Genomic DNA, 12,749 nt, shown 5'->3' on the forward strand with positions numbered 1-12,749 from the left:
ATAAATGTTTGTGAATTTGGAAAGGAAAAAGAGAAAAATAATAGGAAAAAAATAAAAAAGCAGTGAAAAGAAGGAAAAGAAAAAAGACCTTCTGAAACCTTCCCAAAACCGGGTGGAAGCTTCGAGAAGCTTCCTAAAACTAGTCGAGACCTTGTTCGCGTCCTTTGCTAATTGGCCGACCAAACACTACCGTTTAGTGAGCATTTGTTTGGTGATATGTATTACTATACATATCATTGGATGCATGCCGTAGGAGAATCAAGTGCAAGTCCATCATAGAAGATCACAATAGTCGTGCAAGTCCTTGCTTTATGGATGTTCGTCCAATGCCATCGATGACTATGTTCGCATTGACGAAGACCTCATCCTCGAGTGTGTGAGACGATTCAACAAAGCTGCGATCAAGATCTATGGAATGGAGTACTAGGGCGCTCCCACTAATGAAAATACCGAGATGCCTATGGTAGAAAGTGAATAAAAAGGTCATCCAATGATGTTTGGATCCATTGACTTCATACATTGGACATGAAATAATTGTCCGGTAGCATGGCAATATGAGTACAAAGGCATTGTCATGATTGAAACATCATTCTTGACGCAGTAGCATCACATGATCTGTGAATTTGGCACTCATACTTTGGGATGCCTGACTCTCACAATGACCTCAAATGTTCTCGAGTGATTTACTCTTTTTGCAAGGCTTGTTACCGGTGGCTCTCCACCTTGTAATTATGCTGTCAATTGCCATGAGTACAACATTGGATAGTACCTTCTCGGTGGTATCTATCCTTCACGGGGCATATTTATGAAGACAATCCAACATCCTTGACACAACAAGAGATCTCATTTTGCAGTGTGCCGAGAATCTGCTAGAAAGAATGTTGAGATAGCTTTTGGTGTGCTTCAAAAATGCTTTGTGATTATCCATGCACCAGCTAAGTATTGGAAGCCTCGGACCTTGGCAGATCATGACAACATGTGTTATCTTGCACGACATGATCACTGAGGATGAGAGAGGACCCAAAGGACTTGCAATTTCACTATAATGGTGTCATGGTGGTGCTGGAACGTCACCCAAACATGATCCAAGCATTCCTCCAAGCACACTAAAGGATCGACAACCAAGAAACTAATAACCAACTTCAATAAGATCTTGTTGGGCATCGCTGGCAACTTCATAATACTTGATCCTTATGCTTTTATCATATTTATAGTCAATTGGATTGTATGTCATGTTTGAGATGGAATGATTAAATTTGATATGTATTTGAATCGTGTGTACTTCAATTCTCAAGTTTGGAATTAATATCTTACAAAAATATATGTTTAAAGGATTTTTGTATGCAAATATTTCCATGAGTTGACAAAAAATCATTTTGGGAAATAAGTTTTGGGTATCGTTAGATAAAAAGGTTTAATTTTTGGTAATATTACCCGGCTGGGAGAGGAGGGGGGGGGGGCAAGCGAACGTCATTTGATGACAGTTTAGTTGTGAGCAAAGATCAAACGACGACAATTTTTAAATGAAAGCTGCCTTCTTGAGAAGAAAATGGCACCCCTCGCCATTTCCTGCCACGAAGTCGTTCGTATATGCCACCCTCTCCGGCGAACATCAGCTGGGAGGGGGGGGGGGGAGGGTCGCAAGCGAACGTCATTTGATGACAGTTTAGTTGTGAGGAAAGATCAAACGATGACAATTTTTAAACGAAAACTGGCTTTTCAGGAAGAAAATGCCACGCCTCGCCACTTCCTGCCATGAAGTCGTTCGCATATGCCACCCTCCCTGGCGAACGTCAGCCAGATAAGAGGGTCCTTAACTAAATAGAAAATTAAAGAACGGAGGATAAAAGGAATTATGAGGAATCGACTGAGATGCTCTAATAAGCTTAAGTCCGTAACTTTTGCGTAGCATTGCTATCAAGTAAGATAGATCTCTGTTGTAGACGTGACACGAGAACCTGGATCCCTGCTGGATGCTGTGTGAACTGTGAACATGGTGCCTGCTGACTGCCGTAGAAAGAAGAGGACAGTGACGCTGCCGTTTGACTCCAACAACATCGATATTTCACGTCTCTCACAAAAATTGAAAAAAAAACTGTATTTCACAAGGGACCATAAAACAGCAACATGCGGATTATCACAAATAGGCGAGCAAACCAAACCCCAAATGTACGTACTAGAAGCAGCACAAAGCCGGCGTGCGTGCGTGCGTTCGTAGCACGTACGTACGTGCACGGAACACGCCCAAAACACACGGGCGGCCGTGCGACGCGATCGTATCACCCGTTGTACACGTGGAGCACGTAGTACGTGCACCGTTGAGACTTCACACGTCTGCCGGCGACCCGTCGACGGGGACGGTGTGCCTTGACTGGCTGCCCGACGCCGCCCTCCGCCCGCCCTCACGCACGCTGTTCTCCGCGAAACGCTCGGTCGCGGCGCTGTACCCCTTGGCCCGCTCCTCCTCGGTCCACTCCTGGCTGTAGTACTCCTCCGCCGTCGCCCCCTTCCGCGGCCCGGCGAACATGCCGCCCCACTGCGGGAAGTAGATGAGCGTGATGGGCAGCGTGCACGCCAGGATCATCAGCCCCATGTACATGATCCCCGTCTCCGTCTTGTACTTGGTGCCGCGGAAGAAGATGACCTGCGTCAGCACGGCCCCCACGTTGCCGCCCCCGCCGGTCATCCCGGAGATGAGCCCCAGCGACCGCCGCGACACGAACGGCACGATGCCGAACGTGAGCCCGCACGCGGCCTGCACGAAGAAGGAGAAGAGTATCATGACGGCCACCGACGCGCCGAACGAGTAGTCGACGACGCCGAGCACCACGCAGAGGACGCCGCCGATGGTCTGCACGACCCACAGCCCCCACAGCCTGCCGCGCATGCCGAACCGGTCGGACAGCCAGTCGGACATGAGCCCGCCGCCGGGGCGGGAGATGATGTTGGCCATCCCGAAGCTGGCGGCGATGAGCCCGGCCGTGTGGAGGTTCACGTCGAAGCGGTCGTAGAAGTACTGCGCCACGATGTTGTCGACGGCGAGCTCGACGCCGAAGCAGTAGCCGTAGGTGAGCGCCAGGATCCAGGCGCGGTAGTTGGTGACCGCGTGGCGCAGCACGTTGCCGAAGCTGTCCTTGTGCATCTCCCCGCTCTTGTGCAGCTTACGGTAGTTGCCGTCCGGCATGTCCTGCCCGAACGCCAGCACGGCGATGGCCGAGAACGTCTGCATGATGCCCGGGATGAAGAAGGCGATGCGCCACGCGACGAAGTCCGTGCTGCCGATCTTGCGGACGATCTCGTACACGAGCGGCATGATGAACTGCACGGCGCCCCCGCCGAGGTTGCCCCAGCCTCCCGCGACGCCGTTGGCCAGCCCCACCTTGGGCGACGAGAACATGGAGCTCATCCAGAACTGCGTGGACACGAAGGAGGCGAGCGAGAAGCCCGTGAAGAAGCGCACGAGCAGGAAGGACGACGCGGAGTCGATGATGGCCGAGCAGTACACCGCGGGGGTGGTGAGCAGTATGATGGCCGCGGACGCCAGGCGGGGCCCGACCAGGTCGCAGGCCGTGCCCATGGCGAGACGCGCGAACACGGCGCCGGACACGGACGCGATCCCGGCGTTGCCGATGTCCTTGCCCGTGAGGCCAAGGTTGTCCCGGATGAGCGGCAGGAGCGGCGGCGCCGCGAAGGTGGAGACGAAGCAGCAGAAGAAGGAGAACCACGAGAGGTGGAAGGCGCTCATGTGCGGCCTCGCGAACGAGAAGAGCCAGAACTCGGTGGCCTTGTTGTCCGAGTCCACCGGCATCCTGAACTTGCCCTTGGGCGCCGCCTGCACCCCCATCGCCGCCGGCTTCGACTCCCCCTCCATCTCACCAGCTAGCTAGCTACCTTGCTGCTGCTGCTACACCTGTGTAGTGTTAGCAACTTGGTGTGTAATGCAGATGCAGTACAGTCTCAGCGGCGCGGCGAGTATATATAGAGCAGCCGGAGCCGGAGCGGCGCTCGATCGGTGCGCGCGGCGTAGCGCAACGGTTGGGGACGGCGAGAGGGCAACGGGGGATGAATAAAGATTGCGGTGGTGATCGAACGGGGTCAGTGGAAGGCCGGCACCGCTGTGGATGGAGCGCTCCCTCGCGTCGCGGTTCTCCGAGGAAGATACGCGGGGTTTTGTTCGCGAGCTGGTAATCTGCTAGTAGTTTTTCTTCTTTTCTTTTTGAAACGGCGTACGTAATCTGGTAGTAGTAGTATTGCTGTCGCTGTAAGGGTAGAGGAGATCGTGTGAGCTCTGACTTTGGAGGCCAAAGTCGATGAGTTCCTCGGGTAGTGGAACTGCCTCAGCTCCCCCCTCCCCTGCTCCGCATCTGTGAAATACTGTAGTATCATTGGCGAATGGCGATGAATGCTTTCGGGATTTCGGCGTGCTCCCGGACAACGCAGCAGCTACTAACTCCGTACGGGAGTGCCGCCGCACGGGAAGCATGTACTGCTAGTTTGCTTTTGTTTCCTACCAGGACTGGCTAGCATACGCCATCCTCTGTCATGTTTTTTTCAAGATCATAGCCTGTTCTGCTATTTCAAGATTATTATGCTCTGATCTCCACCCGCAAAAAAAAAGAAGCTCTGATCTGGGCCTTTTCTCCATTAGATGCGACTTGCAAGTTGCACCATCGTGCCGTAATTCTCCTTGAGTTTGTTAACCTTGGAGAATGAAAGAAACGCCACGGCTGTAATATAAGCCTGGAACCAAAATGTAAACTTCCGACTACTACTTGTTCCCTTGTTTTCTGATTGTCAAACAGTGGTTCTGCCGCTAGCCGCCGTTTTGCTACAAACAACTCGCGTCAGCGGATGAACAAATCAAGATATTAACCAAATCAACAATGCATTTGAAAAGATCATCAGTGACCTACCACAGCTAAGCTCACAGAAAAAACCATGGTGCGGCATCAAGGACCTATCACAACTAAGATTACAGCCAAACGACACCGGCATATTTATCGTTTCCAAAGACAGGCAAACAAAACGCTCCTATAGGAGTATTCGGCAGGACTATCGTTTCAGGGAAATAATATTCCTCCGACTGATTGGAGATCCTCCATTACTGGGTTGGGAACTGCGCCTATAGTTGCACCAACGGACAAACAGCTAGGAAACATTCAGGTTTTGGATTTACACATAGAACTTAGTCCAGGTACGTAGGTGCAATGTGACAAATATGACGGAGACAATAAAACAAAATAACGCGGCACTCGTACATATCCAATTGCACGGTTTGATGTCTATGTTGTCTATGATAGTGTGACGTCACCCGTTTGAGACGCTTATACATATTTTAGACCGTTGCTTAAAGCATCTCTAATAGCTGCCCTATTTTAGGGCATACAAAATTGCTCGGGATAAAATTTAGGACACAGAAAAGTGTATTTTAGGGCATGAGAAATTGAGGGTCTCCAACAATTTCCCTAAAATAGAACACCACTGCTCTATGCTTTTCTTCTTCACAATTGCTTCCACTGAAAAAATGCATTGCAATCTTTGGTACTATACAGAAATAGATCAACTGAGCATGAACAGATAACTCCATACAATTGTATCTATCTGCTGCAACATAAGCATGAACAAATAGTTTTATACCTGAACTAAACTCAACTTGAGCAGTACTATACTGAACTTAACATTGCTGAACTAACTGTGCATCTGTCTACCATTCTCAATGATGAGAAAAACAAGATGTTTATCTGCTGACAAAATCAACACTGAACCGCAAGAACGGCCTCCCACTAATCGGTTTGCCTATTCGTGAGTGGGGAGCAAAGGATTGGTGGGGTTGTGTGTGTGTCGTCGACGAGTTGTGGCGGAGGCTCGCGATGAGGAAGCTGGATGTTGACCAAAGGGAGCAAGACCCGGTCCTGGGCAATGACGACAAGATCCAGCAGAGCGTGATGAGTGCTTGTGCCCAGCCTGTCGCGCATCTGATGGCCTGGAAGTGCGCAGGGTTTAATTGTAGCCTTTTCGAAGTAAGATTATCGATCCCACGGGGAGCACAAGAATTAAGGGTTGCCTCTTGTAGTGAATTATGGATTCATGCCCATAGTTTCACATAGCGGAGATAGTGTGTGCCATTGCGTCCACAATAGCTTCCGCTATTGCTCAAATTAAATATCATTATTTTTTTAATAATCTAGAAATATAGACAATGATCTAGTGTTTTTAAAAATCTGCTATGCGGATATAGCGCCCGCTATCTGCATTCCATTATGCGGACCCCAATCCGCTACCAGCCCGCCATCCTCTATCTGAAACCATATTTGTGCCTGCAAGTAATAGTAGACACCAGACAAAGTGAGGGCAGAAATAAATAATTATTTTGATGTAGAGCAAGATGAAAGTAAATAACATAAAAGTAATAAGAAAACAACAACACGAATAACAACTGAAAATGACAGAGGAGTAAGGCGGTCTCAGAGAGTCTGGAATCCCCATTGGTATGTTCCTAAGGCAACCTACACAACCGCATAGTATGCTCTGAATACTCGAGCCTCTCTTGATGATTATGTTCGGCAGAGCGAGGTATAGAACACATTCTATCATAGGTAGACTTCGTGCCATGCACACCACTACCGTAGTCTCCCCCTGCAGGTTACGACTAAGGTAATTAAGGGTCATCCCGTGGGCGCAACCTCTCTAAGGGTTCTCCATAAATCCCCTATCAATTCCAAAAGCTAGGAGGAAAGGCTTTTAATGTTACCTCGAATTACCTTCACATCCTAACCTTTACCATGACAATTATACACTTTGTGGCCTTTCGACGGTAATGCTAAGTGAGGCCCCTTCACAACATTCACGAAGTTTATTAAACTAAGCATTCAACAGAGGATCTCATATCTAGTATAACGTTACAAATCATATACATACCAAAGTTTATCCGTATCCTTGAGAACTAGGGGTCTACTCACACATGAAGACAACAAACATCATGAGGGTGGTGGTGGTAAACATGAATGGATCACACACGTAACACACAAGATGATCCACTAGGGTTCCTAAAGTTACAATGAGATGGATGATGATGACGATGGTGACGATGTTGACGTCCCCTTGCACTTGATGGTGAAGACGACGATCTCCTCCTTGCCAATCCCTCCTCCGGATCGCTCCATAGATTAGGGTTTTGCCTTCTGGATGTGTCTCTGGTGTGCGTGTTCGTCCCATTCCCGACCCAACTTCACCGAGTGGAAATAGTGGACAACGTGGCGACGCTGGCACCTCATACGACCGCTCATACGAGCGGGCACACTTGTATGAAAGGTCGTCTGTGGCTCTGGAAGCGCCGCGGGAACACCCTTGGTCCCCTTGCTTCATTCTTTTATGGTAGTTGATTATCACATTAAGTAATGTGATTCCACCATCAATTCCAGGGATTCCTTCCATAAAACTTTATTTGCTCCAAAAGACGTTGCATGCGGAATACAGGCAAAAAGTAGTGCGCAGACGCGATAAAATTCCACGAAGCCAACCATGTAGACACAAAATAACTATACAAATCATCACATAAATTGGACTCATCAGCATCCACGCGCTTGTTGCCGATAGTGGAGTCATGCTCCCATCGCAGCTTCGGTTACGTAAGAGAGAAATCCGGTGAGATGCTCACGGGCGGTAGGAGAGGAGCTTGTCGCCTACGTCGGGGTTGAGGCGCTTCTTGTTGGCGGGCAGGGTGGCCTGGGTGCATTGCGTCACGACGCTGCTCGTTAGCCTTGGTGCGCGGTGATACGTCTCCAACGTATCTATAATTCATGAAGTATCCATGCTGATATATTATCATTCTTGGATGTTTTATAATCATTTTATAGCAATTTTATATCATTTTTTGGGGCTAACCTATTGACCCAGTGCCCAATGCCAGTTGCTGTTTTTTGCTTGTTTTTTACATTGTAGGAAATCAATATCGAACGGAGTCCAGACACCGCGAAACTTTTTGGAGATTTTTTATGGACCAGAACACCCAGGATGGGCCAGAGCAGCACATGGGGGTGCCTCAAGGGGGCCACAACCCACCAGGGCGCGCCTGGGGGCCCAGGCGCGCCCAGGTGGGTTGTTCCCACCTTGGTGGCCTCCCACACCCCCTCTTTACCCTATAAATTCACAAATATTCCGAAAACCCTCGGGGTTAACCTACATCAGAAGTTTTGCCGCCGCAAGGCTCTGTAGCCACCGAAAACCAATCTAGACCCTTTCCGGCACCCTGCCGGAGGGGGAAGTCATCTCCAGTGGCCATCTTCATCATCCTGGCGGCCACCACGATGAGGAGCGAGTAGTCCACCCTTGGGGCTGAGGGTTTGTACTAGTAGCTATGTGTTTAATCTCTCTCTCTCTCTCTCGTGTTCTTGAGATGTCACGATCTTGATGTATCGCGGGCTTTGTTAATATAGTCGGATCATATGGTGTTTTCCCCTCTCTATCTTGTTGTGATGAATTGAGTTTTTTCCTTTAAGATTTCATTGTAATCGGATTGAATACTTTTATGGATTTGAGAACACTTGATATATGTCTTGCAATTGAATACTCGTGGTGACAATGGGGTATCGTATTGATTCACTTGATATATGTTTTGCACTCAACTTGCGGATTCCCGAGGTGACATTGGGGTAATCCATGCATAGGGGTTGATGCATGTTCTTGTCTTTGTTTCTCCGGTAGAAATCTTGGGGCACTCTTTGAAGTTCTTTGTGTTGGATTGAATATTATGAATCTGAATTTGCTTTGGTGTTATTTTAGTATGAACTCTTGGTTAGATCGATCGGAAAGAATAGCTTCGTGTTATTTTAGTAAGAACTCTAGGATAGATTGATCGAAAAGAATAGCTTTGAGGTGGTTTCGTACCCTACAAACAATTCCGTCTTATGTTCTCCGCTGGATAGGAACTTTGGAGTGATTCTACGTTGCACGTTGAGGGACGGTTATATAATCCAATTATATTAGCACTATTGAGAGATTGCACTAGTGAAAGTACGGACACTAGGCCTCATTTTCAAGCATTGCAATACCGTTTTTGTGCCCGTTTACTATTTGCTACCTTGCTGTTTTTTTATTGTTCTTATTACAAAAATCAATATCTACTATCCATATTACACTTGTATCACCATCTCTTCGCCGAACTAGTGCACCTATACAATTTGCCATTGTATTGAGTGTGTTGGGGACACAAGAGATTTCTTGTATTTGGTTGCAGAGATTTCTTGTATTGCCATGGTGTTATTTATGTGCAGAAACAAAAGTTCTCAGAATGACCTGAAACTCCACGGAGAGTATTTTTGGAAATAATAAAAAATACTGGCAAAGAATCAAGGCCAGGGGGGCCCACACCCTAGCCACGAGGATGGGGGGCGCGCCTGCCCCCCTGGGCGTGCCCCCACCTCGTGGGCCCCCTAGAGCTCCACCGACCTCAACCTTGATTCCATATATTCGTGTTCGGGGAGAAAAAAATAAAGGAGAAGGATTCATCATGTTTTACGATACGGAACCGCCGCCAAGCCCTAAACTCTCTTGGGAGGGCTGATCTGGAGTCCGTTCGGGGTTCCGGAGAGGGGAATCCGTCGCCGTCGTCATCATCAACCATCCTCCATCACCAATTTCATGATGCTCACTGCCGTGCGTGAGTAATTCCATCATAGGCTTGCTGGATGGTGATGGGTTGGATGCGATTTATCATGTAATCGAGTTAGTTTTGTTAGGGTTTGATCCCTAGTATCCACTATGTTCTGAGATTGATGTTGCTATGACTTTGCTATGCTTAATGCTTGTCACTAGGGCCCGAGTGTCATGATTTCAGATCTGAACCTATTATGTTTTCATGAATATATGTGAGTTCTTGATCCTATCTTGCAAGTCTACAGTCACCTACTATGTGTTATGATCCGGCAACCCCGAAGTGACAATAATTGGGACCACTCCCGGTGATGACCGCAGTTTGAGGAGTTCATGTATTCACTATGTGTTAATGCTTTGGTCCGGTACTCTATTAAAAGGAGGCCTTAATATCCCTTAGTTTCCGCTAGGACCCCGCTGCCACGGGAGGGTAGGACAAAAGATGTCATGCAAGTTCTTTTCCATAAGCACGTATGACTATATTCGGAATACATGCCTACATTACATCGATGAATTGGAGCTAGTTCTGTGTCACCCTAGGTTATGACCGTTACATGATGAACCACATCCGGCATAATTCTCTATCACCGATCCATTGCCTATGAGCTTTTCATGTATTGTTCTTCGCTTATTTACTTTTCCGTTGCTATTGCTATCATCACTACAAAACACCAAAAATATTACTTTTGCTATCGTTACCTTTTGCTACCGTTACCACTACTATCATATTACTTTTCTACTAAACACTTTGCTGCAGATACTAAGTTTCTAAGTGTGGTTGAATTGACAACTCAGCTGCTAATACTTGAGAATATTCTTTGGCTCCCCTTGTGTCGAATCAATAAATTTGGGTTGAATACTCTACCCTCGAAAACTGTTGCGATCCCCTATACTTGTGGGTTATCACAGGGTTGTTTGAGAGAGACCATCTTCATCCTACACCTCCCATGGATTGATAAACTTTAGGTCATCCACTTGAGAGAAAATTAGTACTGTCCTACAAAACTCTGCGCTTGGAGGCCCAACACGAGTCTACAAGAATAAAGTTGCATAGTAGACATCACGCAGTGGGGAGGAGCGTTGCTCGTCGAGCCGGAGTTTGAGCATGGTGGTTGGAGGTGGATATGAGGGATGAAGACGCAGCAGGCGGTCGATTCGCGACCGAATCGACCAGATCTAGAGAGGAGATGACGAATTCCAGGGGCGGCGACGGTGGAAGGAGCTGCAACACGCATCGGCCATGGCAAGGAGGGCGGCGAGCATCACGGGGTGTGCTGCGGCGTCAGAGGAGCTGGCCATGGCGACGTGGTGGCCGACAAAGGCGGGGCAGTGATCGCACGCGGGAAGGAATGACTGGCAGTTGGTGCGTCATAGGCGAGTCGTTCGGTTTTATGGCAACCACTCAAGTGTTGTATATTTACAACACTTAGTGTTGCACATTTTTGGGCTGCCCAAAAAAATTGGCTAAAATTCTATGATTGGGTAGCTATAGGAGTTGCTTTCCCCCCTCAAATGCCCTAACAAGTAGGCCTGGGCATTCGATATTAACCGAAACTTCGGTTAGCAAATTTCAGTATTTTTATGATTTCGGTTGTCAGAATTGCTAGCCGGAAAATGACACCTAAAAATCAGAAACCGAATATTCAGTTAACCGTAACTTCGGTTCAGTATTTGGTTTACTGCCGAAGAATGAATACCTGCTATACACTACACACCCCTCCTCTTATATAGCTGAGCTCCCCGACTCTTTGTGCAGCCAAGCGAGGTGGGACTAATCAAGAATGTCAAAAGTCAAAATGGTGCATTGTTACGGCTATACGCTTCAGCAAATAGCCCATGTAAGTTTCGGCCTTGCACCATTTTTAAAGGCCCTTGCACTCATTGCATGCACGTGGTTGCCTAGGCCCTAGGCCCATGTGCCTGTCGCGTAGCGCAGGCTAGTGCCACTGTGGAAGGACCTGGGCACGGCGCTGGCTGCCTAGTTTCGGGTTGTGTGTTCACAAGTTCAGTTTAATCGGTTTTTGTTCGGCTAACCGATACTGAAATTGGACTTAACGAACTGAGTTTGGTTAGTGGATGTACAAATGAATTTTCCTGTGCTAATGAAAAAACAAAAAATTCGGTTTATTCAGTTTCGGTACCGGTTCGGTCTTAGGTTCATCGGTTTTTATGCCCACCTCTACTAACAAGCATAATGCCCTAAAATAAGGTAGTTGCTGGAGATGCTCTTAATGGGGTCTCGGTCGCCCCTCTCACACATCATTCGACCTTCGGCGGGGTGACCCCTTTCCTGTTGTTGGTTATTGCCATCGACCCCCCCCCCCCCCCCCAAAAAATGTTGAAATGTGTCACTTAGCAAGGTCAATTTCAACGTTTGATAGGGAGAAGGTGAAAAATCGAGGATGTCGCCTAGAGGGGGGGGGGGGTGAATAGGCGCTTTAAAATAATTACGGTTCAGGCTTGAACAAATGCGGAATAAACCTGCCGGTTAATTTGTCAAGCACAAAACCTAAAACGACTAGGCTCACCTATGTGCACCAACAACTTATGCTAAGTAAGATAAACAACTATGTGATAGCAAGATAATATGACAAGGAACAATATGGCTATCACAAAGTAAAGTGCATAAGTAAAGAGCTCGGGTAAGAGATAACCAAGGCATGCGGAGACGATGATGTATCCCGAAGTTCACACCCTTGCGGATGCTAATCTCCTTTTGGAGCGGTGTGGAGGCACAATGCTCCCCAAGAAGCCACTAGGGCCACCGTAATCTCCTCACGCCCTCGCACAATGCAAGATGTCGTGATTCCACTAAGGGACCCTTGAGGGCGGTCACCGAACCCGTACAAATGGCAACCCTTGGGGGCGGTCACCGAACCCGTACACTTTGGAAACCCTTGGGGGCGGTCACCGGACCCGTCAAATTGCTCGGGGAGATCTCCACAACCTAATTGGAGATCCCGACGCTTGGCCGGAGCTTTACACCACAATGATTGAGCTCCAAACACCACCAACCATCTAGGGTGCCCAAGCACCCAAGAGGAACAAGCTCAATGATACCAAGCACCCAAGAGTAATAAACTTCTCAACTTGTAACT

At 48.0% G+C, this 12,749-nt stretch overlaps 1 protein-coding gene across 1 annotated transcript; it reads right to left on the reverse strand.

Moving 5' to 3' along the window:
• Nucleotides 1-2,050: 2,050 nt before the first annotated feature.
• On the reverse strand, nt 2,051-4,194 carry LOC125548510 (high-affinity nitrate transporter 2.3). The gene has a single exon (XM_048712095.1). It carries the CDS (start codon nt 3,869-3,871, stop codon nt 2,327-2,329), a length of 1,545 nt encoding a protein of 514 aa, XP_048568052.1. The 5' UTR covers nt 3,872-4,194; the 3' UTR covers nt 2,051-2,326.
• Nucleotides 4,195-12,749: the final 8,555 nt, after the last annotated feature.

Source organism: Triticum urartu, chromosome 3, assembly GCF_003073215.2.
Source record: "Triticum urartu cultivar G1812 chromosome 3, Tu2.1, whole genome shotgun sequence".
In the NCBI taxonomy this organism is placed as follows: domain Eukaryota; kingdom Viridiplantae; phylum Streptophyta; class Magnoliopsida; order Poales; family Poaceae; genus Triticum; species Triticum urartu.